We start from the raw sequence: 24,634 nt of genomic DNA on the forward strand, positions 1-24,634 counted from the left end.
CTCATGCCGCGGAGCGGCTGGGCCCGTGAGCCATGGCCGCTGAGCCTGCGCGTCCGGAGCCTGTGCCCCTCAACGGGAGAGGCCACAGCGGTGAGAGGTCCGAGTACCGCCAAAAAAAAAAAAAAAAAAAAGACTGGGCAGGTAAGCGCTGGAGGCTGTCTTGACGCCAAGCGGCCCCATCTCAAGAGCTGCTGAGTGGTACCACTGCTGATGTGCCAGCCATGCTTCTCAGAGCTAGGGGCGTCAGAAATGCCAAGGGCATCCCCAGGATAGGCCATGGGGCTCCTTGGCTCGGCATAGACTGACAGATGGACAGAACGGCAGCTTCATTGATAAAGTTTATTAGCATCTGTGCGAATGAGATCGGTTCCTCCCCAGACGCCCCGGTCTCCCCACCTGAGGCCCTGGGGGACCGCTCTGCAGTGGGCCCCTGTCTTGAGGCAGTGCCCTTGCTCATCTGACTCCACTCCCATGGCTCCTGGCCCAGGGCTAAGCCCCACCTCGAGATGCAATAGGGATGGTCTCCCCTGAGCGACTGTTGCCTCTAGTATCTGGGAAGCCACTGCCACCAGCGGCCGGGGCCACATCCACCTGGATGACCCCATGCACCTGGGAGAGCTGTGGGCTGTCCAAGCTGGCGATGAGCTGGCGGGAGCCTGGTTTCACAGGCACGAACGTCTGGCACAGTGTCACTCTCTTGTTGCCCTCAATGTCCCTGTGGGAAGAGACAGGATCATGGGCCTGGGGTGACCGAGGGTGGAGTGGGGAGTAAGGGCTGATGGGGCGGGCAGGCAGGAAGGGGCAGCAGGTGGAGACCTTCAGGCATTTCTGGGCTCAGCTGGAATCTCCACACCCAAGACCTAACCTACTGACCGGAACAAAGCCTGAACCCCAAGGCCACCTCTGCAAGTCTAGATCAGTGGCCACCCACCCAGCTGCTGGAGCTGGCAATCTCCTCAGCATCCAGGACTCCTCCCTCCCTGCTCTCACAAACATCTGGACAAAGACCGAGGCACTGCTTCCCCTCCTCTCCATGGCCAATGCTCCTGCGCCAACCAGGTCAGCCCCAATCCCCGTAGGGTTTCCAAGAACAAGGAAACTCCAAAGGGAGACTTTAGGGCTCAACACAGTATTGCCAAATACTTTCAGGTTTGCCGAGGAAGAAGGTGGAATAAAATTAATCATCCTCTGCTACGATCATATTAAAAAAAAAAAAAAAGAACAGACAATTGGCATCTTTCAATTAAACTGACACACATTCGTGTGTGTGAGTGAGAGAGAGAGAAACACACCTGCTGGTGTACACACACACACTACAGTGTCTTTATTTTCTTCCTTCCCATGGACCTCTAGTCCCAGAGCACCCCTCTGGGAATCACAATTTCACCAGCCTTCTAACTGGCCTCCTTGCCTCCCATCTCATTTTCCATTCTATTCTCCAAGCACTCAGAGATGAACTGAGCCCTTCACCGGCTTGGCTTCCTCGGTGCTTATGAGACAGATGAAACTGTAGCTCCCTAACCTGACACGCAGGCTCACTCTGAGTCACTCTGCGTTCCTGCACCACCTCGTCATCCCCCCATTCCTCTTGCCCACCAGCCCCACTGAGCTCCTCCCCTTCCCTGAACTCACCTCTGTCTTCATGCTTTGCCCCCACGCTGCTGCCTCCAGACCCAGCTCACACCTCCTCCTCAGTGAGGGCTCCCTGGGGCACCTCCTGCCCTCAGGAGAATGAATCTCACCCTTCTCTGAGCTCCTCCAGCAATCTGCATGTGTGCTTACACACTGACTGTGACTGCATTTATATCGCACTTTCTCACGCCTGTTAGCACCTGTCCTTTCCCGCCTCTGCCTTAAACCTTTACCTCTGGCCCCTGCTCAGCCTGAGCCTGCCTTGGGGACCGTCTCTGTAGCCAGACTCTGTGCAAACACCACAGTCCTCCAAGGGAATGAGTCAACACCCCAACATTGAGGATGAGCTCCCCTTGGGGCAAAACAGCTTGTAGCCTGCTTCCAAGGGGCGTCCCTGGACCACTCTGTACTCCTTCTTCTACCATTGTTAACTGTGTGGTTTAGAACAAGGTACCAGTCATCCTCACTTTCTGGTGTAAAATGGAAGCAAATGTAAAATGAGGGGGTGGGATCAGAGGGTCTTGAAGGTGCCTCCAAGCTCTATGAAGGTGGGAAGCAGGGGAGACAGGGCGATAGATATCTATAGCCTACCTGTTAGGTTACAGACTTAATTTCTAGACTTCCTATCATAATATACAACTTGAAATTAAGTCTAGGGACTTCCCTGGTAGCGCAGTGGTTAAGAATCTGCCTGCTAATGCAGGGGACACGGGTTCGAGCCCTGGTCCGGGGAGATCCCACATGCCGCGGAGCAACTAAGCCCGTGTGCCACAACTACTGAACCTGTGCTCTAGAGCCCGTGAGCCACAACTACTGAGCCCGCGAACCACAACTACCGAAGCCCGTGCGCCTAGAGCCTGTGCTCTGCAACAAGAGAAGCCGCCGCAACGAGAAGCTCGCGCACCGCAACGAAGAGTGGCCCCTGCTCGCCGCAACTAGAGAAAGCCCGCGCGCGGCAACGAAGGCCCAACGCAGCCAAAAATAAATAAATTTATTTTTAAAAAAAGAAAGAAAGAAATTAAGTCTATAACTTAGCAGGTAGGCTATACTCTGCCTGGTTACGAAACTGTACTTTTAATTTGTGCTCACTTTTCCATCGATGCACGTTAAAGGTTGTTTAGGTTCAGATCAGCCTTCAAAAGTCTATTTAACCCATACTGTGATTGAACTGTACTATTTCAGAGCCTAGCCTTTATTTATAACATTATTTCCAAGAGAAAATGCTCTCCAGATTCCAGTTAGAGATGTCAAGATCTCTTCCTACCCTGGTCTTAAGAGTCAGGCGAGACCTTGGCTGCACCCCAGTTTGCGAGTTTAAGCTGAGCACGTCAGCTGCTAATGTTGGAACGTGTCCATAAGTGAGTGCAGGTAATAAAACCAACTCCCTGACAGGACATCAGAACTTAGACATCCAAATTAGCACTGTCCTTCAATTACGTACTGGTTCAACCCTGTTGAACATTTGAAAAAACTCCTCTCAGATTTTCCTTCACAGCCATTTAAAACCACACGCACACCACACGCACCCGTTTGGGCGCGCACGCACACCCGGACAAGTCACTGTCCCTCCTTTCCAGCCAAGCTTCAGTTCTGATTGAAAAGGGCATTGTGACCCACCTTGTTCACTTACCTTTTTAATTAGTCTTAATTCTAAATGACTTGAGGCTGTTTCCCCAAAGTCAAACCCACCCCCTTAGAAGGCCACCCTAAGGACATTCTAGAGAATATGATTCAGGCTCTGGGGGAAATTCCCAAGAAGGATTTGGAGCAGACTTCCAGCTTCCCCTGGTGACTGCTTTGGTGGTGACAATAGCCATCTGAAGGAGTATGTTCTGGAATGTTTATTAAGTGGCCGCTCAGCAGGCTGCGTGGCACAATTTATGCCATAATGGGGTTCCATACCACAGCCTTGGACGCGCAGATGAGAGTGAAGTGATGCCCGTTTTGGAATCTAATATATCCGAGCCAGGAGCTCAGGGCTCTCCGCTGTCCTGGTGGCCCTGGCCTGGGCTCACAGCAGCTGAGGAGCCACAGGATGTCCAAGGAGGACCTGCCTTGAGAAACTAACTTCTAACCCTCTCACCTACCGGTGGGAAGACTGGGACCTTTAAGTGGGGGGAGACTCGCACAAGCCCCACAGCTGAAGAGAGGAGCTGGGTCTCCATCACTCAGTGCAGCGGTCCTTCCCTTATTCCCAGGCAGGGGCAAGAATAAAAGATCTGGTGGGACTGCTGAGGGGAGCCCCGCTCTGGGGAATCCCTCAGAACAGGCGAACCTCCCTCTGTCAGCTGCAGGTGAGAGACACCAGCAGGTGACCTGTCTGGGAGTTCCAAGCTCCACTCTCTCTCTAAGCTGCCAGAGACCCTTTTAGGGCGACAGAAGGAGAGCACTCGTTTGTGATGTGTCCCATCATCCAGGGGGCCAGGCTGGGGCAAAGATCAGAACAGCAACCTTTTCAGCTTTGGCCTGTTGGCGAAAGTGGCAGCCACCACCAGGCAGAGCCGCCTGCTGTGTGTGGGGAGAGGGAGGGGCAGGGTAGGCAGGGACCCTCTGCTTCCTCACCCAGCCCCTCCGAGCGCATGCTGTCACTTTCCCTCGGGTGCTCTTTGTCGAATGAGGAAAATTCTTGCCCCTGTCCCCAGAAGGCTGATCTTAAAGGTCAGCCTGTGGCCTCCTCTGCTTTCCCTCTGTGCTGTTCCTGCGTGCGTGGGTCTGCGTCAGAGATGGCAGCACAGGCCCAGGAACACGACTGTGGGCACCGGCCTGGCCCAGAGCCTCACGTGGCTCGGGATCAGGCCCCGGCAGGCTGGGTGGGGGCCCGAGGCACAGGGCTCTCGCCTTCGGAACTGCTGCTCGGCCCTCACGCCACCACGCCAGCAACAAGCTTGAGAGCCTGTGCTCTCACCGAAGCGGGGGGCGGGGCAGAGCCTGCCCCTTAGGAGCTGTGAGACCCTGTGAGATGCGGCCACCAGCTGCCCCATCTGTAAAGGGAGGGGGGGGGACAGCTACCAACAGAACACTAATGCTGTGCCGAGCGCCATGCTGAGTGCTTTACGGGCAGCGTCTCCTCTGACGCTCAGAGCCAGGCTTATCGTTATGCCTACTTTACAGGTGAGAAAAGTGAGGCGCAGAGGAGATCAGTCACTTGCCCTGGGGCACACGGCCCAGGTGATGATCTCTCATGTACTTTAAGGGGTTTTTGTGGTCCCCAAATGAACTTATATCCCTGAGAGTGCCTGCTCAGCTCCTGAGTGCTGGGCGACAGTAGTGACGAGTTGCTAGTGATTCCTCTGTGAGGTTTTAGCTCCCTAACGAGCCGGTGAGGCAGGGCGGGGACACCACGGAGCACTGCCCACAGCAGGCCTTTTAAGTGCTGGGTGGGCTGAACTGAGTCAGGAGGTGCTGCTGCCGGGCCCCAAGCGGCAGACCTTAACCGTCCTGACCGAGAGAGGAAGCAAAGCTGGGACCCACGCCGCCAGGAGGCAGGCAAGGGCAGCGGCAGGGGAAGGAGGAGGCGCCGGACTCACCCAGCGTTGAGGGCCTTGGGTCTCTGCAACCCGGAACCCTCGAGCCGGAAGACAACGTTGGTGAGAGTGACAGGCAGGGGGTTCTGGAAGACGATCTGGACCTCGCACTCCTGGCCGACCATGGCTGCTCGCAGTAACTGAGAGAAAAAGAGGCCCCCATCAGAGCCCCTGGCCAAACGCACGGGACCAGACGCTGCCCCAGAGAGGGAGAGCTCCTTCGAATCAAGACCGCCCTCACCCCATGTTTCTTCCCCCCAGAGAGGGCTCTCCCAAAGCCAGACAGGAAACTCCAACCCGCTCTCCAGCTGCAGCCACCACAGAATCAGGGAAATGAGATCTGATTTTCCAGAGGAGGAAACCGAAGCCCAAGAGCCCAGAGCCGGTCCCCGACCTCCTCCTGCCATGGCTCCTGGCCCAGTGCCCCCTCCCCTGGCCCTCCGATTTCCCCCTGCCCCAGCCAGCTGCTCTACCGTGAGGGAGAGGTCCGGGGTGCGCAGACGGAAGGTGTGCTGCTTGGCCAGCACCTGCTTGTTCTCCTTGACGTGGCCCGAGACGTTGAGCAGCATGGCCCCTTGGTCCACGAGGTGGACCCGGTACTCCTTGTAGGCCACGGACAGGGCCGTGCGCTCCGCTGGGGGGAAGAGGCATGGTGTCGCTGAGGCCAGCTTCCCCAGACCGGTATCCTGGGGTCTCCATGTCCCCAGCCCCGGGGTGCCCAGCCATGGGGCGGCGGGGGGGGAAGCGGGCAGGGCTGGGGAAGGAGCGCTTACAGGCCCCTGGCGCCAGCACCACTTCCTTCTTGCTCTCCTTGAAGACAGACCCAGAGACGCCGGTATAGAAGGTAACGGAGAGGTAGAGGTGCAGCTTCACAGTCCGGGGGCTGCTGCTGCAGTTGGTCAGCACCACGCAGACGGTCAGGTCCTGCCCCATCACTGCGTCCTGCGCCTCCACCTGCAGGGTCACATCCTCAACCGAGTCCCGGATGGCGTACACGTTGGGTTTGCTGCCGTGGGCCGCTGCGGTCTCCACTGCCTTCCGCTCTGCTTCTGAGCCTGGGGGTTGAGGGTCAACGGTGAGCTTACCACTGCTGCTGGCGTTGGCGAGTGCTTGGTGGGAACCTTTGGCGTGGTCAGAGCTGGCCAGGTTGGGGGGCTGGTACCTTCCGGGTGCTTATAGGTGTGGGTGACCTCTTCCCGCATGTTGGAGCCGACGGCCTTCGTGACGACGAGTGAGCCGATGGCTTTCTCCTCCACGTACACGATCTTGAAGCTGCCGTCACCTTGCCGCTGCCAGTAGATCTTGTCACTGTTCACCTGTTTGGGGCGTGTGTGGGGTGTGAGCCGGGAGTGAGTGAGCCAGAGGGTCTGAGGGTGGGCCTGATCCCCAGCTGCCTTCTCTGGATCCTAGGAGCTGCATGGAGGGCTAGATCCAAAGGTTGGGAGCTTCCTGGAAGACCCAAACCGGGAGACTTTCCAAGCTGAGCCAGACAAGGCCAGGGAGTGGGGAAGAAACTGGTCTGGGAGGCTCCTTACAATGCATTGAACATTAATAACAGTAATCCCTCACGCTCGTTCGCTGACTCTACGACTTATAGAGCAGCTTCATACCCATTATTTCTTTTGATCCTGAGCACGGGAAGCATGGCAGCCCTTATTATCCCCCTTTTAACAGCTGGGGAAACTAAGAATCATAGAATGAGTGCCTTGCTCAAGGTCACACAGCTAGTCGGTCGGTGGTGAGGTCAGGACCAGAGAACCCAGGGCCAATGCCAGGCCCTGGTCTCCTCAGGCTGCCCACAAAGGCACCGGGCACACAGGCCTCACCTCAGCAAAAATGAAGGGCGTGTCATACTTCATGTAGACCAGGCCGTTCTTGATGGACTGCACAGAGCAGGGGCCACAGCAGAAGATGCCTAGGGGAGTGAGGGTAGCATGGGGGTGAGAGATCCAAGGAGGCTGAGGGGGACACCCCCTCCCAGATCCTGGGCCCACCCATCCAGGCCCGGCGCCCACTGCCTCGGGTCAACTCCCACCAGTCCAACTCAGGGAGGTTAAACAAAGGAGCACGCACGTTCTATTTGGCCTCAGTCATTGGTGGGGGATAGGGGGACGGGGACAACCGTGGGGACAGGCCTGCCTTGCTAACCAAATTGCTGGCATACTTCCTCTACTGGCTGAAGCTGCATGTCAGCTGTCTGTCACCCGCTGAGGTCAAGAGCCATCCTACATCAAGACAAACCCAGAGCCCACCGTGGCTCTGCTTGCCAGCTGGGAGAGCAATGCCATCACAGTCACCATTCCAGAAAGATCCAGAACAACCCTTCAGCTCTGCAGCCTACTGTGTCCTCTCTGTGGGGCGGTGAGAGGGGAGCTGGTGGGAAACAGAGTCTGTCCTCGGTGTGCTCGGGAGGGTTTTCTGGAAGAGATGGGTTGATAGGGAGGAGGCTTGGCAGGAGACGACACAGAACAGGAAGTGAGGGCCATCCAACAGGAGAGAATCTTAGAAAACATCTCGCACGATGGTCTCCTTTTACACATGGGGAGACAGGCTCAGTGAGGCAAAGTAGATGCCAGGATCTCCCAAGACAGTTGGATACAGAGAGAAGGAAGGAGCTAATACTTAACTGAGTAGCTACTAAGCTCCAGCCATGCTGCTTAGTCTACTATGACTTCTCATTAGACCCTCCCAACCACCCTGTAATGGTATATATCATCCACACATTACCAACAAGAACACCAAAGCCCGAAGGTGCAAGGAACTTGCCCAAGATGACATATCTAAAAAGTGATCGAGCTAGAATCAAGTCCGGGTCTGGCTGGCCTCAGAGCCCCCGGCTGCCGCCCAGCCCACCACTTCCCAGACTGGGGACCAGAACTCAGATCTCCCGGTGTCCTGCAGGCTGTTCCAGCGTCGCCGGCATCACTGGGGTTGCACAACTCAGGGGGCACCATTCACAGAGATGACTGAGGGGGAGGGGTCTGGCCAGAGACCAGAGGAGGAATGTAGGCTAGGGGAAGGCTATCTGACCCAGGGTGAGGAAGGGAGAGGTGGCAGGGGTTGCGGGGAGAGGCAACCGGAGGGGCAGGTGGGGCTGCCTGGGGCCAGAGTATTAAGGTGGGAAGGGTGTGCGGGACCTGTCTGAGAACAGCACGGGAGGTCTTATTTTTGCAGAAACGTGCATTGTAGAAAAGAGACTAGTAGGTTATGTCGTCAGTGATTACTTCTTAGGCTGGACTGGGTTACAGGAGCTGTTTTCTCCTTTGAACCTATCTGAACCCTGATTTTTTCGTACTGTATGTATAACTCAGTGGAGCAGTGGAACAGATACGAGAGGAACTTGGTAAAAGCGAGAATATGTGTTCAAAGAGAGGAAGTCGGGGGCTGGGTCTGCTCCGCTGCTGACCTAACACTCCTTGCCCTAGAGGAACTCCCAAACCCAGCTGATCTGCAACATCACCAGGAGAACTTTCAAAAATACAGATTCCTAGAGTCTATTCCCTGAAGGTCCAACGTATCAGGTCTGGAGTAGGATATAGAAATTTCCTTGAAACAAAACGAAACAAACCACCTGAGAGAGGATAGGGAATTGTATGCTTTATGCTATATACAATTCTATCCTTATTTTTCCTTCCAAGCATGTTTTACTTAAAATAATGACTTTTTAAACTTTAAAAGAATATATATAAATAAAAGGGTCCTTCAATTAATTACCTCCAGGACACGTAAATAAAAAAGCAAGTGGGAATAGTGGATTTGTCAGGGGAGGGAAACCTCTCACTGAATTCTCTCGAATCCTTGGACTTTTGAGCCATCTGAGTGTAATAATCATTACAAATAAATAAAATTTAGGCAAATAGTTACGCAGAAAGGTAAAAATAAATGCAGGGCCACATGGTGATTTGCCCTGATGAATCTGTTTGAAGAACTGTGGGGTTAAAGGATCCCGCTCTAAGGCCCCGTCCGGGATGCTGGAGTTTGTTACCCTGGCTGCGGAGACAGGGAGGGGCCCCAAGTGGGGTTCAGGAGCCAGGCAGGGCCCCGCCTCACCACTGCTGGTCTCCTGGGGTGTGGCGTCCACAACCTGCCATCCATCGAAGCCTGAGGGCAGATCCGGCCTCTTCATCCAACAGTCGTTCCACACGTGGAAGTTCCTGGATGGACATGGCCGGAGGGCTCCGTGAGCTGCCCACCCCCCAGGGCCTCCCCGGCATCCCCCCGGTGCCCAGGCCTCGGGTCACCAGTCCTCAGCAGGGAAGGGCTGGCCAGCCCCAGCCTCACCAGACGGAATCATGGTTCAGGTGCTCGAGTGGCTTCATGTTCTCGTCAAAATAGATGTCCATGGTGAGGGACGTGTCTGTGTCATGCGCGGAACTGAAGTTGGTGATGGTACGGGTGGCCAGGCCCAGGCAGCGCAGCACTGTGGGGAAACCAGGGTTGGGGTTCAGGGCCCAGGGCCAGGGCAGGGGTGGGGGGCAGGTGAGGCGCGAGGTCAGGAGTAGCAAGAGGACAGGGGCAACTGGGTCAGGGGTCGCCAGGGTCAGGAGGGCACTGAGCCAGGGAGTGTTGGGGGTTAGGGGAATCCAGGCCACCGGCCTCGCCTTGTCCCTAACTGTCCCTTCTCCCTCCTCTCCTCTAGGCCCCTCTCAGCTGTTAACACTAATTAATTTTAATTAAGGTCAGCCTACCAGCCACCCGGCCTGCTCCTACACCGTAGCCACAGCTGGGCTGGGCTCGTGAAGGCGGAGCCTGGCTTCCCGGTAGGGCCCAAGCCACTCCTGTCCCGACCCTCCACTACCTGTAGTGGTCACACCGGCGAAAACCCAGCACTGGCCATAAGGGACAGAGGAGCCGGTGCGTAGGTAGCTGAGCAGAATCTCCACGCTGCCCACCCACGCTGATGGATTCGTGCCGCGGGAATATTCTCCAGACCAGTTCCCAATCAGGATGCCATTGTCATCCAAGGAGTTCACCTGCCCAGGACAGGACGGGGTGGGGCAGAGTTGGGGGAGAGGCTCAGGGCCTGCCGTGTGGCCCCCGGCCCAGCCTCTGACCCTGCAACCATCCCTCACCCCTAAAGGCTTCAGGGTCCAGTAGCAGCCTGAGCCCCTCTCACCACTCTCAGAGCTCTCTGCCCACTCCACCCCTGTCCTGGCCTGACACAGGAATGTGAATGCTGGGTGTGCCAAGTTTGGGGTTTGGCCCCACATTACACAAGAGCTGGAACGGGAGCCAGGAAGGGGAGGGTTGGGGGACAGGCGAGGGAGGGAAGAGGAGTGAGACCACTTCCCGCAGTACCCTTTGCAAGAGCAGGGACAGAATCAGGAAGGGTCAGAGTGTGGGGTGGAGCAGGGGAGGAGCAGGCAGACGCACGGTAGGGCTCAGAGACGCGAGGTGCTCACCATGGCAGAGACCACCCGGCAGACACTGATGGGGTCACTGCGGCCTCCATATGGCATGCCCCGCTGGTCCAGGATGTACAAGCAGGCATCCAGCACCCCGTGGTCGAACTGGAGGGAGGAAGGGCAGAGGTGACCCCTAGGCCAGCACCTGCTCCCCTACCCCGCCCCACCTGCCTCTAGCGCCCCTGAGTGCACGAGGCCCCAGCCAGCCGTACCTGGCCGTAGTTCCAGGTCCGCTCGCCAATCTGTGTTTCGGTCCCATAGTAAATTCTCCCACACTCATTAAGCACGTACTCCTGCCGCCAGTCCTCACGGTCCACATACACGATGTCCTCTGTGTTCCCAAAGCACATATGCCTGGTCCCCTCCAGCCCTCTCCCTGGGTCCCACCTGCCCCTGGGCTGATACTGCAGGACTCATGACCGCAGAGGAAGAGCAGGAACACCTCTAGCCTGACAGCACTGCTCCCAGGAAGGATGCAGTGAGCATGACAGAGATAATGAGAGGAGGGCGGCTGTATCCAGGGCCCTTCCCCAGGAGAGGTGAGGCTGTGTGACCTTGGGCTGGTCACCTCTCTAGGTCCTGGATCTAGGTCCCCTCACCTGGACAATGGGAGGCTGGCTTCTCCTAGGGCTAGGTACCCAGGCACGTAGCCAGATCCTAGGAAAGGAAGCCCTGACCTGCCCTCCCCTCCTGTCCATGCCTTGCTTCTGACACCAGCAGGCTCACCTGGGCACCAGGGATTGAAGAGGATGTAGATCTCATTGCAGGGGTCAAAGGGCAACTGGAACTCGCCAGCTTCTGAGCGTGTGCGGACCGTGAACCGAAACTTGCCGATGATGGCGTTGGGGGCGGTGTGGACCTGTAGGTTCAGATTCTTCCCGCTGGAGTTGGTCACCTGGGCTTTCCAGCCTCTACTGGCCCCCTGGCCCACTGGGATGATCACATGGGTGCCCTTGCCCACCTCAGGGTTGTTTCCTGGAGTGGGGGAAGCATTGATTAGCTGCTGCAGCCTATCTGAAGGGGAGGGGGGATGGTGCCTTGGACTTCTCCCAGCCCCACCCAGAAAGTGTATGAGCCAGTGTATCCCTGAGTTGGACCATCGCCTGGGTCCATCTGAGAGCAGCTCTGTCCCCACCCAGTGTTTGCCCACATGTCAGGGCAGAGATCCAGTCCAACATCCCAAACCTGTTCCCTCGACACTTAACTCAGAGGTGACTAAAAGAGACCAGGTCACCGTCACGCTCTCCCTGCCTGACTGTTCCAGCACCTGGGCTGGAGGAGCAGAGCCACCCTGTCTGGGTCCAGTTGCCCCTGCTCCGTGTGAAAGGGCAGAGTTCATATCCTGAAGGTCAACCCTGCCTGCTCCCTGGGGCTGCAGCTTCCAGAGCCCAGGGCATCCTTGCTGGAGGTGGTGGGGGTACCTGGGAAGTTACAGGCTGGAGTGGGCAAGGCTAGGCCCTAATCAAAGGGTATGAGGGGTCCCCGGCCCCCTGCGGCAGCGTAAGCACCAGCCTAGGCAGTCAGTAGCCACCAAGCAATGCAATGAGGGAGGCACCTGCCCTGGGTCATGGGGACAGAGAGACCGAGAGACACAGTGGGACAGAGTGTGGAGCCACACCCTGAGGAAGGAGGGCAGACCCAGAAAGAAAGACACACAGAGGCAGCAACACTGAAGGGGATGCTGTACCAGGCACCTGAAGAAAAAGAATTTTGAGACAGATGCCCCTGGAGGCTTGAAGAGGGTGAGCTTAGGAAAACAGGGACACCAAGACCCTCCCTGAGGCACCCCTGGGGACATGCCTGCACCTGCCTTATCTGGCAGGGGCGAGTGAGGAGCCCAAAGATGCCCCTTTGACCCTAATACCAGGGCGGGGAGCCCTGCTAGGCAGCCCCCTACCCCCACTCCACCCTGCCCAGGGCCTTCACCCCTCCCACCGCGGGCTCCACTGACCAATGAACAGCTCCAGGGTGACATGATCGGACGACTCATAGGGACGAGACAGGAAGAGGACCATGTGGAAAGGTTGCCCACGGCGGATAATCAGCTCCTTGTACTCAAACTCGTCCGTGTGGTGCTCTTGGCGATTCTGGTCCGAGGGTGAACTCAGCAGATCCACACCAGTCACCACGAGCATTCCCTCTGCAAGGCCAGAGCTCAGGTTCAGTGAAGCCCCGTGGGGAGTCCAGCCCTGCATCATTAGACTCCCAGGCCCCCAGAGACGACAGAATGAGTCTCAGGCCCATTAAAGCATTTTGGCTCTCAGATAACGTGGGCAGGTGGGCCTCACCTCGGATGGTGCTATCTCTAGCTGTGTTCACAGTGCTGCCCCGGGTGTCAGGTCTTCGACCCCCAGAGCTGGGCCCCCGACCCCCGGAGCTGGCCTCTCGAGCCCTGGAGAGTCCAGGGTCTCCACGGGGCTCAGGCCTCCGGTCGTCATCTATTGTATTCTGGCACGAGCAGCAGCCACAGCAGCGAGCCCAGAAGGGGCGGCCCCCTTGGTGAGCATGTCTGTCTGGCTCTGGCTCTGGCTCTGGCTCTGCCTCTGGAGAAGGTGTCATGGGGGGCTGCCAGGGGTTCCCGCCCCAGCGGCCCACATCCGAACGAGGACTGCCCGTCGTCATGCCTGTGTGGACAAGGCAGGGAGGCTCTGATCACTCACACAGACCTCCTTTACCCCTACAGCAAGCCCCAGTCAGCTCACCTGGAAACCCTCCATCCAGAGAGCCGATTCAGTCCCAGCCAGATGACTGAGATGATCTGATCTCGACCCTGAGATTCCCTCAGAACCACCCAGAGACCTTCCCCAAAGACTCCTTTCAGACTCACCTAGAGAAACTTCCCACATTACAGAGACGAGTCTTTCCCCTTTCACCCGCACATGGACATCCGCCAAGCCAGGTGCCCTATCCAGAAAGCTGCTCACGCACCCCTCCCAGGAAATGACACTTGTCACACCCTCAAGGTGCAGCAGGCACAGACCATCCCGGGCCTGCTGCCTCCACCTGCCAGCTCCTCAGTCTAGAGATCCAGAGCTGCCTGCCCCAAGGACCCATTTCTTAGGCGGAATCCCCCACCCAAGGCTCCTTGCATTACACGGGCAAGTGACATTCCCCACGGCGGGTCAAACACCCACGCGGAGCTGCCCGGAGGGGCGGGGCGGGGGCAGAGGTGCCCCGAGCCGGGCTTCCCAGGTGCAGAGTCCCCGTGTGCGGGGAGCAGCCTCACTGGGACCGACAGGCTCGGGCTGGCTCGCGCCCCACCTGGCCGGAGCCTCACCTGATGAAGGTGCTGGCATCTCTGGGCGGAACAAGTCGGGACTGATGGGATGGGACTGAGGCCGCTCGCACGAGTGGAAAGCGTGGGGCGGGCCGGTAAGTGGTTTATGTATGAGGGGGGAGGGCGGGGCCAGGCTTCTGGGAAGAAGGGAAAGGGAGGTTGCTCCATCCTCGAGGGAGGAAGCCCAGCCTCTGGGGGCTGTTTCCGAGGTAGGGGTGGGAAATGAGACTAGGCCGCACCCTCTTTCCCCTTTCGCGGAACCAGGAACCGACTGGAGGCGGGGTTGGGCCCGGGCTGGGGAGGGGGCGGGGGCGGGGTCCGTCAGGGCTGAAGTTGGAAGGCTTTGATGAGATCACCCCGTCCGAGGGATGCCGACTCCTGCCAAACTGGCTGCATCAGAAGCACCTTCTCCTCGGTGAAGGAAGTTGCGACAAGTGTCATTTGCTGGGAGGGGTCCGTGAGCAGCTTTCTGGATGGGGCACCTGGCTTGGTGGATGTCCATGTGCGGGTGAGGGGGAAAGAATCGTCCCTGTAGTGTGGGAAGTTTCTCTAGCGCGATGGGGCAGGGAGGGTCCACCCACACCTCTATCCAGCAGACTCGCGCTTCCCAAGCTCAGGCTGCCCGCCTCTGTCCCTATGAAACTGCCCACCGGCCTGGCTCTGGGACTCGTCCTGCCCAGGGAGGTTCCAGCATCCCAAGCTGGTACACACTGGTGACATCAGCAGCCAGGCCCTCCGACTGGCTCCACCAGCCAGCCCCAACCATCCATCTGTCTGTCCCTCCTTCTTCCTCTAGCTAGGCCCCAGGCCCCAGCATGAGTGAGCTGCCCCCTGCTTCCTGTGTCCCTCCAGGTTGGGGATTAGGGGGGTCAGAGCAGAAGCAATCTCTTGTTTTCTAACCGCCACCCCCCACCCCCCAAACCTAGGGGTTTGGAGGAGGCTGAGGTCTTTGCTCCGAGGCTCAGGTGGGAATGAAGGCCCCCCACCTCCCCGGGCTGCAGAGTGCCCCCTTCTCTCACTGAGATGAATGTCTGGTGAGCTGGAGGCCAGGGCTCTCCAACCTGGAATTCTTCCTGGGAATCCTGACCAACCGGCTCCAGTCACCTGTCCCAACTTCACCCTGACACTGGGAGAAACGCCAGGGAGGCCACCAGGAGAACCCCAAGGCAAAGAGGAGGTCAGACATCTTCCGGAAGGCTGGGACCCTGTTCCTGGGGTCTCTTTCCTCCATCCCGCTGTTGTCCCAGCTCTGTCCATGGGACACTGAACACAAGACAGTGAAAGCAGGGTGGGAAAGGGGACACAAGGAAACTGACTGGAGGAGAGGCTGAGTTTGGTGATGCATCAGGCAGGGAGGTGGCTTGGGGAGTAGGGACAGAGGCTCCAGGACCGGGCACAGAGCCCTCCACATCCCTGTGACCTTTTCCTGTCCAGGTCTAAGTCCCCGCATCCTCCAGCACACTCAGAGGATGCACTAGTGGAAATCAAAATTCCAGGCAGTTGTGAGGCAGGTCAGCCAAAGGGCTTCAGGGAGGGGCTGTCTGTGTATCACTATGGATATGGGAGGGGCAGGGCCCCGAGAGTCCGGTTGTGTGTGAGCACATGTGGGTCCAGGTAGATCCTCAGGGAACCAGGAAAACGTGTCACATTCTCTTCCTCTTGTTTCAATCTTTCTCTTTCCCCACCAGCCAGGTTTGACTCAGTGCCCTCACCCCTGAGTCGCTCCCCTTTCCTCCCTCCGGGTAGGCTCAAGTGCCTCAGGGCTTTCAAAGTCAGGACAAGGCATGTGTATGTGTGTTGGAGGGGGGACCATGGGAAAAGACACTGTCTCGGTACATCGGGAGCTGGAGCCAGGCTCTGTCCAATCCAGAAGCAAGAACATGAATCTGGAATCCCAGACCAAGTTGCAGAGACAGCTCTGGCTCCAGCACTTGAGCTCAGCAACCTTGGGTGCATCTTAACGGCAGTTTCCTCATCAGTACTATGGGCCTAATCATCTCAGCCCTGAGAGCTTGTGAGGATCAAATGGAATCAAGGATTTCCAAGGGCTCTTTATCCAGAGCATGCTACTCATGGGGACTGACAGTGTTGGCTGTAAGAGAGGGGAGCCAGGGTGCCCTGGCCTACTCCTCCTGGGAAGAGCTTTCTCAGCTGTGGTGAAGGAGAGCCAGGGCAGACAGGGCATCTAGAAGGGGCACAGGTCACGGGAGAAACTTCTACGAGCCCTTTCAGTTAGAGAGACTTCCAGCTGCTTTGTGGTCCAGCCCCAACCAGAACATGAACTCAAATCTGATTCCAGCCTGGAACTTAGACCCAGCCCAGCCCCAAACTAGAATGTAGATTCAAATCCAGCCGTTGCCCTGATTCTGCCCCAGATACTGAGGCTTTGGTTCTCCATGACAGGGAACAGCAGCACTGAGCATAAAACGAAAGTAGAGGGGGTGAACTGACATACCCTCACTCTCTCCCTTTCTTTTTCAGGATAGGTAGCAGTAGTAATGATGGTGGCGGCGGCAGCTTAGCAGCCTTTGGGGGCCTCTTCATTGTTTATTCAGTTCCAATAAGTTAAAGGGCAGGGGGCGGGGGCAGAGTCTCTTAGGTGAGGCTGCTGCGAACTGAAGGCAGCAGCTCGGCCAGATGCTCCGAGATACCCACTGCTTGGCACAGGGGGTTGCCCTGCAGGTTGAGGAGGACCAGCCTGGGGCAGGAGGCAAGAGGCTGGAGCACTGCAGGCTGCTGGAGGCCTTGGGCAGGAGTCAAGGAAAGCTCGGCAGGTTCCTCCAGATCCACCTGCTCCTGTGCACCCATCACTGCTTTCCCTCAAGAACAGGGACTGCTGCCTAGCAGCCTTCTTGGTGGGCACCTTGTCCGCTTCCCCGGAGGGTGTGAGGCTCTAGACTGCAAACACCAGCCCCCGGGGGCCAGGCAGGAAGCACAGGAGGCTGACTGGATACAGTCCCAGAAGGAGTGGTGGAGACTATGGCCAAGGGGAAAGCTAGCCCCGGATGCAGAGGCACCCATGATCCACCAATGGCCAAGGGTTGCCAAGTGGGAATGCAGGCTAAAGGTTGCTTTAACTTCCATTTTTTAAAGAAGAACCAGAATTCTAGATTTTTTAAAAATATGAAACTTCCTGATTTTAAAAACATGATGCGCTACCCAAGAATATCTGTAGGCTGCTGGTTTGTGAAGTCTGGCTTGAGGAAGTCACTTACTTCCATCCTGCAAAACTCTACCAGTACAAGTCAATGATAGCCTCATACAGCGCCAGGCTACCCTCTCTCCTCAGCTTAGACAGCCAGAGCCCCCTCTCCACGTCCAGAGGCACACCACTCTGCTTGCTGTCTGTCCCTTCCTGGTGTGGCACCTCGCACTACCTGCTGTCTGAAAGGCACCCAGAAGGAAGGATACGGTTGTTGCACAGAAAGAGCTCCTGCAGCCGGGGCAGGTTAGTGACACCGTCCAGGGACTCAATAGTGTTGTCATTGGCCTGCAGCACCTAGAGAGCAGAGAGGGTAGGGAAGACGAGGCAGGGAAGGCAGCTGTCAGCCTGGGATTGGTACAAGCAACTGGGGAGCCCAGGGTGATCAGCTTACAGTGCATGGAAGGGCTCCTGGGGTCAGGCTGGGTGACAGAGGAGAAGGTAGGGGTCATCTGTGGGGTCTGGGAGGACCTGGGCATCTCTTTGTAGGGTGGGCAGACTTCTGAGGTGGAGGAAGGGGAAAAGGACCACCCAGGACAGTGACAGAGGAGTGAGTGCTTTACCTCGAGGCAGCGCAGGGCAGCCAGGGCAGGGGGCAGGGCTCGGAGACGATTGTGCGACACGTCAAGGTGAGTAATCAACAGCAGCTGCTCCAGATGGCACAGCACCGTCAGATCCTGAGGAGGGGGGGTGAGATACCCAGCGAGACCTGGGGGAAAGTCCTCAGCCATCGTTTCTCAGGCGCTTGCCCTGTGTGCCCCACACAGGCCCTTGGGGAGCCCAGCTGAGAAGAGGGAGCAGGTGGGACGCTTACCTCGCCACCCCTGGCAGTACATGCTCCATGTCAAGGGCATGGGAGAGACCTGAGCCCTGGGGCTGGGTGGCCAGTGCAGTGGTAGGAGTGGGGCAGGTACAGGGGATGGAGGAGGGCGCTGGGATAAACACCAGACACTGGTGGGAGCAGGCCTGGTGAGTCTGGGATCGGCTGGCGGGAGCGAAGGTGGGCAGCAGTGACGTGTTGGGGAGATTGATTGGGAAGGACTACAGAGGGAAAAGAGAGTCTGGAGGGTTTGTCAGAAAGCTCTGGAAACTATTCAGGTTTTAGGTGTTGGGGCCTGCTCCAGGGAGAGAAGCATGGGAATGAGCTGAGGAAGAAATGTCCAGAAAGGCACGTGCGACTGAAGGAAAGCCGGGGGCATGGTGAGTGTCTCGGCTGAGGCCTGGGGAGCTTATATAAAAGCCGGCCAGGGGCTTCCCTGGTGGCGCAGTGGTTGGGAGTCCGCCTGCCGATGCAGGGGTCGCGGGTTCGTGCCCCGGTCCGGGAGGATCCCACATGCCGCGGAGCGGCTGGGCCCGTGAGCCATGGCCGCTGAGCCTGCGCGTCCGGAGCCTGTGCTCCGCCGCAACGGGAGAGGCCACAACAGTGAGAGGCCCGCGTACCGCAAAAAAAAAAAAAAAAAAGCCGGCCAGGTCATGAGGAAGAGGGAGGCCAGCCAGCAGGGAGAAGGCCGGGAAGGCGCGTGTGCAGTCCCTACCTTGTGACCAAGGTGCAGCACGCGCACCTCCGCGTACTCCATCTTGAGCACGCTGTTCTCCAGCAGGAACTTGCTTCGCAGGTCGTCCAGGTACGCTGCCCGCATAGGGTCCACAGCCTGGCAGGGAGAAGGGGCAGAGAATGCATGTCAGCTGCCCTCCTCCTGCCCGCTGGGCCTCCCCCTCACCGGTTCCCATGGACCCGACTTGCCTTGAGGGTCTGGAAGTACTGCAGCGTCTCCTTCTCATACTGCAGGGGGTCCAGCGCCCGCATCAGCAAGATGATGGTGAGCAGGCACCCTGGGGAGAGGGCAGGGAAGAGGATGGTCTCTCCTGGATCCTCCTCTGCTCCCATCCTCTGGAGACCCTTCCTGCTCTCCCCAAGGGGCCACCCTTAGAAAGGGGCCTCCTCAGGGAAGCGGGAGATCAGGGAATCGGGCCTCACATTTATTCTCAGGCTCCAGCTCCTGCAGCTCCTTACAGCATTCAAGCTCGGACTGTAGCACCGTGGACTTCTCCACCGACAGCTCACACCTGAGGGTGGGCAGGGTTGGGGGAGGGGATGATGCCCCAGCCCTGGGGTACTAGTCAGCCCTAGTATCCAGTCTGAGATCAACTGCTTAAGCCCCCAGCCTCCTGCCCAGCTGCCTGATGCCCAGAGTCCAGAGCCCCCATCCTTGTCTCTGTGCTTCCCTGTCATCATCACCTGAAGAGCTGTTCATCCGTGGCGGAGTCCCGGCACCAGCCCTCTCGGTGGCCTGTGAGAAAGAGCAGGTGGTAGGAGGGGACACCCATGACAGAAAGAGAGGGATGAGGGCTGCTGCCAAGCGGGGAGGTGCGGGCTGTGTCACCTTTTAAGAGCACACACTCCTTCTGGGCATCGCCTGCTGTCCAAATGACACGAAATGTATGTTGGGGCAACTGGTCGTTGAGAGAGGTGGCGGGCAGGTCACAGAGCTGGGAGCACGGGGTTAAGAAAAAGCATGGCTGCACCACTTTCCTGACAGTCCCAGCCCAGCCCTACCCCAGCCTCCACTCCGCCCACCAATCCTGGGATACCCAGACGTGGCTAGGCCGGTTCCTGCCATCTGGGGTCCTCCACGCCACGGCCAGGGGTGACTCGTCCACCATGAGTAGCAAGGTCTCCGTCCTGGAGCCCACCTGGCACAGGGGACAAAGAGAGACCCGTCACTCCAATGGCACCAGGCCCATGATCCACGATGCTCTCCGGCAAAAGCTGCAGGACTCACTAGGAGGGGCCGAGAGAAGGAGACAGTCAGACAGGCCTCATCCCGGCTCACGTGCAGGCAGTGCAGGGCGTCCTGGGGATCCGCTGGGGGAAGACACAGCCTCAGGTCTCCTTAAATATTCTTGCATTCCTTCTAAGCCCTAATCACCCAGCTTCCTCCCCCACTGCTCACCTCGTCCCAGGAGCCAACGATGGTAGAACCAGGCACTCTGATCATTGGGGTCAGTGAAGAAGGCGTTCTGCACCAGCTCCAGCTCTGCAGGGGCCAAGGAGGCATGGGGCTGTGGTTAGGACCCTGCTTGGCTCCTGGCCGCCTCAACATCCCACCCTCACCTTGGAGTTCCTCCAGCCTGCAGTTTCACCTATAGGCTGGCCTTGCCCAGGGACTGCGCATTTCAGTTTTATCTTCCCCATTGGACACTTGGGCTCCCTGCAGCCAGGGGCTGGATCTTATGCACCCCCAGAGCCAGGCAAGTTCCCGAGTGGCAGGTTCAGGAACAGGCCTAGGCATCAGGGTTGGAAGGGTGGCACTGCAGAGTCCTCCCCAGCACCCCCTGACTCTGCTTACCTTTGAGCAGCACATCCTCAGGGAGGCGCCCCTGGGGTCCAGAGTCTGGCTGGGGATGCAGCTGGGGCAAGAGGCAGGAGCGGTAATGCCAGGAGGAATAGTTGGAGAAGTTTCGGGTGATGAGGCTGTCAGTGAAGGCTAGCTCCTCTGCAGGGGGCACAGCTGCCTGTGCAGCCACAAACCGCCGGTAGTCCCAGCAGTGAACTGGGAGGAAGGGCAGACACCACATCTCAGAAGCAGGGCAAGAGAATCTCCCCGGCTGGTACCCCTGGAGTTCCCTCGGATATCCTGAGAAACACCTCTCTGCACTCCATGGAGGATACATTTGGCTCCATCATCCCTTTTGCCATCAGCTCAGTGGGCCCATCCTGGCCATCCCTCCCCACTCTGGGCCGTACTGAGGCCCTAGTACCAGAATGTGGGGCAGGTGAGGGCTGTTGGGACAGAATCTGCAGGCACGTACAGTTCCGCTCATCAACCTCGAGGAAGCGGGCACACAACTCCAGTTCCCGGGCCCAGTTGGGCTCTGGCAGGCGGCCCAGCAGCCAGCAGCGGTGGTGCCAGGTACCGTAAGACTTGGGGTTCACCCTCAGACAGCTCTCCAGGAAGCCCAGTTCTGCCTTCACTAGAGCGGCCAACTCCTCAGGGGACCTGCACCCAGAGGGGAATGGGGGTCAGGGCCCTCCAACACCCAATCTCAGCTCACCCCTGTCTTTCTGCACCCAGCTCTCCACTGCCCTCTGCCTATGCCCCTGGCTGTGCCACTCTTCCTCCAGCCCTGGACCCAGGCAGGGCAGGGGCAGAGCCAGGGCCATCTTCCCGGGGCTCTGAACCCCTACGCACTTCTGGACCTCCAGCCGCTGGAGCACCTCTCGGCGACAATTCCAGAGGGTGGCAAAGTCAGGGTTGGCTCCCAGAATCTGGCTTGTCAGTTCCAGCACTGATTCATCCAGCTCTCCAGCCTGGCGCTGAGAAGGTAGATAGCAGGGTCAGAGAGATCATATCTTTCTCCTGCTACAGGGATAATACCATAAATACAACTACCGACTGTTCTGTGAATGCCATACTATACTATAGGTACTATACAAAGCACTTTATGGGTTTACATGTATTCTCTCATTTAATTTTCACAACAGCCTTATGCAGTAAGTGCAATTGTTAGGCCCATTTTACAGATGGGCAAACTGAGGTCCAAAGTGATTCAGTAACTTGCCCAAGGACACACAGCTAGTACCTGATAGAACGCAGATATGGATCCAAGCAGCCTGACTCTAAGGCGCAGTTCTTGGCCTCAGTGCTATACTAAGGGAGCCACTGTGGGAGGGGACGACCTCTGAGGGCCCCACCTTCTGGAAGACAGTCTGGGTGGCTGACTGGTATAGCTTCAGCTTCTGTTCCCGCTCTAGCCTTTTGGCTTCCGCTTGCTCTTCCGATGTCTTCACCTTCAGGCGCCCGTGCTATAGGGATGGGCGGGTTGCAAGAGTGCAGGCTGCCTTGCAGGGGCATACCCACCGGAACCCCCACTGCGGAGCCCCAGGTTTATATCGGGCAACGGAGGCAAGGCCATGCGGGACAGGGGCAAGGGCAAGGGCATGGGCATGCGGAGGTGAGGGGCTGGGCTCAGGGTTCTCACCATGGTGCTGGCTCAGATTCAGGGCAGGGGAGGGGTCAAGTGGTGCCCGTGAAACCTGAGGAAAGACGTGTCAATCATGGGAGCCCCGCCCCTGGTAGCCCCGTCCCTAGATGTCCCAGGAAGCCGCGGGCAAGCCGGGGCGGAGACCCCTGGGGTGTTAAGGGGTTCTGGGACAGACACTGCACGTCCAGAAGGCACCCACCCGGAATGGGACTTGCACACGTGCAGCCCTGTCCACAGCCCGATCCGCCGAAGCCGGGCCCGAGCTGGAGCACTTAGGTGATGGGGACTACTCCGCGCCCAGAGGATGTCGCTACCCGTCCGCCCCACGGATCCCAGGCACTGCTGGCCCCCGCCGACGGACCCACCTGTGCTGGGAGGAGGCGTGCGGGACGCGGAGCTGCAGCGCCCACCACCGAGCCCGAGCGCTAGCGCTAGCTAGAGCGGCGTCACGCCCCGGCTCTCCGAGACGCAGCGCCCTCTGAAGGCCTGGGGAGGGGCTCGCGGCAGAGCATGCGGGCTCTGGAGGCGCCTGCGCAGGATCTCTGCTACCCCTGTCCGGGAACGCCAAGTCCCTGTTAGCCCTCTGGTGTGTAAGAGTGTGCACGCGTGACTGTGGCGCGCGCGGGAAAGCAGCGCGGGGTGCAATTCCAGCCACCTACTCAAACTGCGTTTCATTTGAAAAGGTTTCCCCCACAGCCGGAAGCCCAACCTCTCAGCGCTCCACTAACCTCTCTCTGGCCGCACTCGCCACCACTTAGTTGCTAAATCTGACTGATGGAGTTTCCTCTCCCTACCTCCATTGACATCTGCAGCATTTGATGCTACTGACTTCCCTCGACTTGACACCCTGTCCTGGCTTCTCCTGCACTTTTGCCGCTCTCTTCTCATCTGTTCACCTTCTCTTCCCCTAAATGTTGGTGATATCCAGGGCCCTTTCCTGACTCCTTTCCACCACACACTGCTCCCTTGGGAGAATGTTCACAAACCCAGGCCTTCAACTGCTTGGAGTTGGAGCTCTCCAGAGCTCTGTCCTGGGCCCACAGATCTTCTGGCCCACACTTTGTCTGGGTGACTTCATCCACACTCATGGTTTTAATTGCTATCTGTAAGCTGATGACACTTAAATTTATATCTCCAGCCCAGATGTCTTGCAAGCTTTTATAATGGAAAAAAATGTACACGCACACAGAGACACAAACATTTTTTAAAAAAATATTTATTTAGTTAGGCTGCAGAGGGTCTTAGTTGTGGCATGCTGGATCTTTGTTGTGGCATGCGGGATTTTTTGTTGGGGCATGAGGGCTGTTAGTTGCGGCATGTGGGATCTAGCTCCCCCACCAGGGACTGAACCCCTGGCCCCCTGCATTGGGGGCACAGAGTCTTACCCACTGGACCACCAGGGAAGTCGCAGACACACACATATTCATAAGCCTGTTAGGTATCACCTGGGTGTCCCAGAGACACCTCGACCTCCAAAAGTCAAAATGTATCATTGTCTCCCCTCCTTCCAGTGTAAACTTTGGCCTTTATGTTTCCTGTTTTAGTGGATGGCCACCCCACTTTTCCTTGATATCTCTTAAATACCCTCTCCATTCCGACTGCACTAAGAATTTAAGTTCATTTATTCCTGGGATTGTTGGAAGTCTTTTCAATGTTCCCTCATCTCCACCCTGTCCCCTCTTTTATCAGTTCACCTCTGTGCTGCTGAATCAGTCTTTCTGAAATGCAGATTTGCTCATGTCGTTTCTCTGCCCAAAACCCTTCCACGGCCCTGACATCTTTTCAGGAAAGACTTTGAATCTCTCAGGTCAGCACATCAGGCCTTTCGGCATTTGGACCCTGCTTACCCCTATGGCCTCATGTCCTGCCTGTGCCTGTTGAAAACTCTTCATTACAGCTGATAGGATGACTTGCAGTTTCCCAAGCACATTAACCTGTTTCCGCTTCCTTACTCTCCTTCCTCCACACCTCTTCCTTTGCCAGAATAACTCCTGTTCATCTTTAAAATTTAACTCGTTTGTATGCTAACATCGCCTAGGAGATTCAGAGTCCCTGGAGGACAGGAACAATCTTTTTTTTGGTCTTACTTCTCCAATACTTGGCCCTGGTTCTCAGTAGTTATTGGGTAGTTATTTGAATGAATACAACACCGCATAGTGAGGGCTGGCTTGGCTGGGCCTAACGGTGAGAGCTGTTGGCATTCAGGGTTGGGAGAGACTGTGAGGCCTGGACCAGCCTAGGAAGGTTTCTTGATGGAGACTTCATGGGTTCAAAGTGGTCACTGAGTGTCTGTGTGTGAGTGTGATGTATTTGTGAGAAGTGTGTGTCCATGTGGCATGTGTATGTTTATAACACACATCTGGGTAAGAAAATATGGCTTTAAATTTTTTACATTTCTTCCACACCTTTTTCAGGCCCTGGAAATGTGTGTAAAGTGCCCACTCTATATTCTGTCCTTTCTGAGACCCTGTAACAAGTTACAGGGGAAAAGAGACACTTGTCCTGGCCTCCTGTACTTCCTCACTGTCCCAGTGAGGAAAGAGCTACACCATTTGACGGCTGTCTTTGTTCCAGTCACTGTGTCAAGAGCTTTGCACACACACAGGAT

General features: G+C 57.3%; 2 protein-coding genes across 4 annotated transcripts; both read right to left on the reverse strand.

The window, feature by feature from the left end:
* Positions 1 to 305: 305 nt before the first annotated feature.
* On the reverse strand, positions 306 to 13,975 carry TGM1 (transglutaminase 1). 2 transcript variants are annotated; one of them, XM_007130038.4, is made up of 15 exons: positions 13,839 to 13,975; positions 12,850 to 13,185; positions 12,513 to 12,701; positions 11,288 to 11,536; positions 10,774 to 10,892; positions 10,559 to 10,666; positions 9,955 to 10,129; positions 9,438 to 9,576; positions 9,207 to 9,310; positions 6,983 to 7,071; positions 6,319 to 6,472; positions 5,930 to 6,211; positions 5,630 to 5,790; positions 5,160 to 5,296; positions 306 to 715 (listed from the first exon to the last, which is right to left on the reverse strand). In XM_007130038.4, the coding sequence occupies exons 1-15, from the start codon at positions 13,855 to 13,857 to the stop codon at positions 490 to 492; spliced, it is 2,487 nt and encodes an 828-aa protein (XP_007130100.2). In that variant the 5' UTR covers positions 13,858 to 13,975; the 3' UTR covers positions 306 to 489. The 2 variants fall into 2 exon arrangements, with proteins under 2 accessions (XP_007130100.2, XP_054938096.1); XM_055082121.1 differs by lacking the exon at positions 13,839 to 13,975 and adding an exon at positions 13,389 to 13,744.
* Positions 13,976 to 16,350: 2,375 nt separating this feature from the next.
* Positions 16,351 to 23,112, reverse strand: RABGGTA (Rab geranylgeranyltransferase subunit alpha). Of its 2 annotated transcripts, XM_007130037.4 has the most exons (18): positions 23,013 to 23,112; positions 22,392 to 22,577; positions 22,024 to 22,078; positions 21,737 to 21,847; positions 21,234 to 21,358; positions 20,854 to 21,041; positions 20,391 to 20,594; positions 19,995 to 20,078; positions 19,824 to 19,906; positions 19,633 to 19,734; positions 19,425 to 19,530; positions 19,280 to 19,331; positions 19,019 to 19,107; positions 18,785 to 18,873; positions 18,576 to 18,692; positions 17,604 to 17,717; positions 17,250 to 17,337; positions 16,351 to 16,582 (listed from the first exon to the last, which is right to left on the reverse strand). In XM_007130037.4, the coding sequence occupies exons 3-18, from the start codon at positions 22,024 to 22,026 to the stop codon at positions 16,434 to 16,436; spliced, it is 1,704 nt and encodes a 567-aa protein (XP_007130099.1). In that variant the 5' UTR covers positions 22,027 to 22,078; positions 22,392 to 22,577; positions 23,013 to 23,112; the 3' UTR covers positions 16,351 to 16,433. The 2 variants fall into 2 exon arrangements, with proteins under 2 accessions (XP_007130099.1, XP_028339107.1); XM_028483306.2 differs by lacking the exons at positions 22,392 to 22,577; positions 23,013 to 23,112 and adding an exon at positions 22,226 to 22,356.
* Positions 23,113 to 24,634: the final 1,522 nt, after the last annotated feature.

Source organism: Physeter macrocephalus, unplaced genomic scaffold (assembly GCF_002837175.3).
Source record: "Physeter macrocephalus isolate SW-GA unplaced genomic scaffold, ASM283717v5 random_16, whole genome shotgun sequence".
Taxonomy (NCBI): Eukaryota; Metazoa; Chordata; class Mammalia; order Artiodactyla; family Physeteridae; genus Physeter; species Physeter macrocephalus.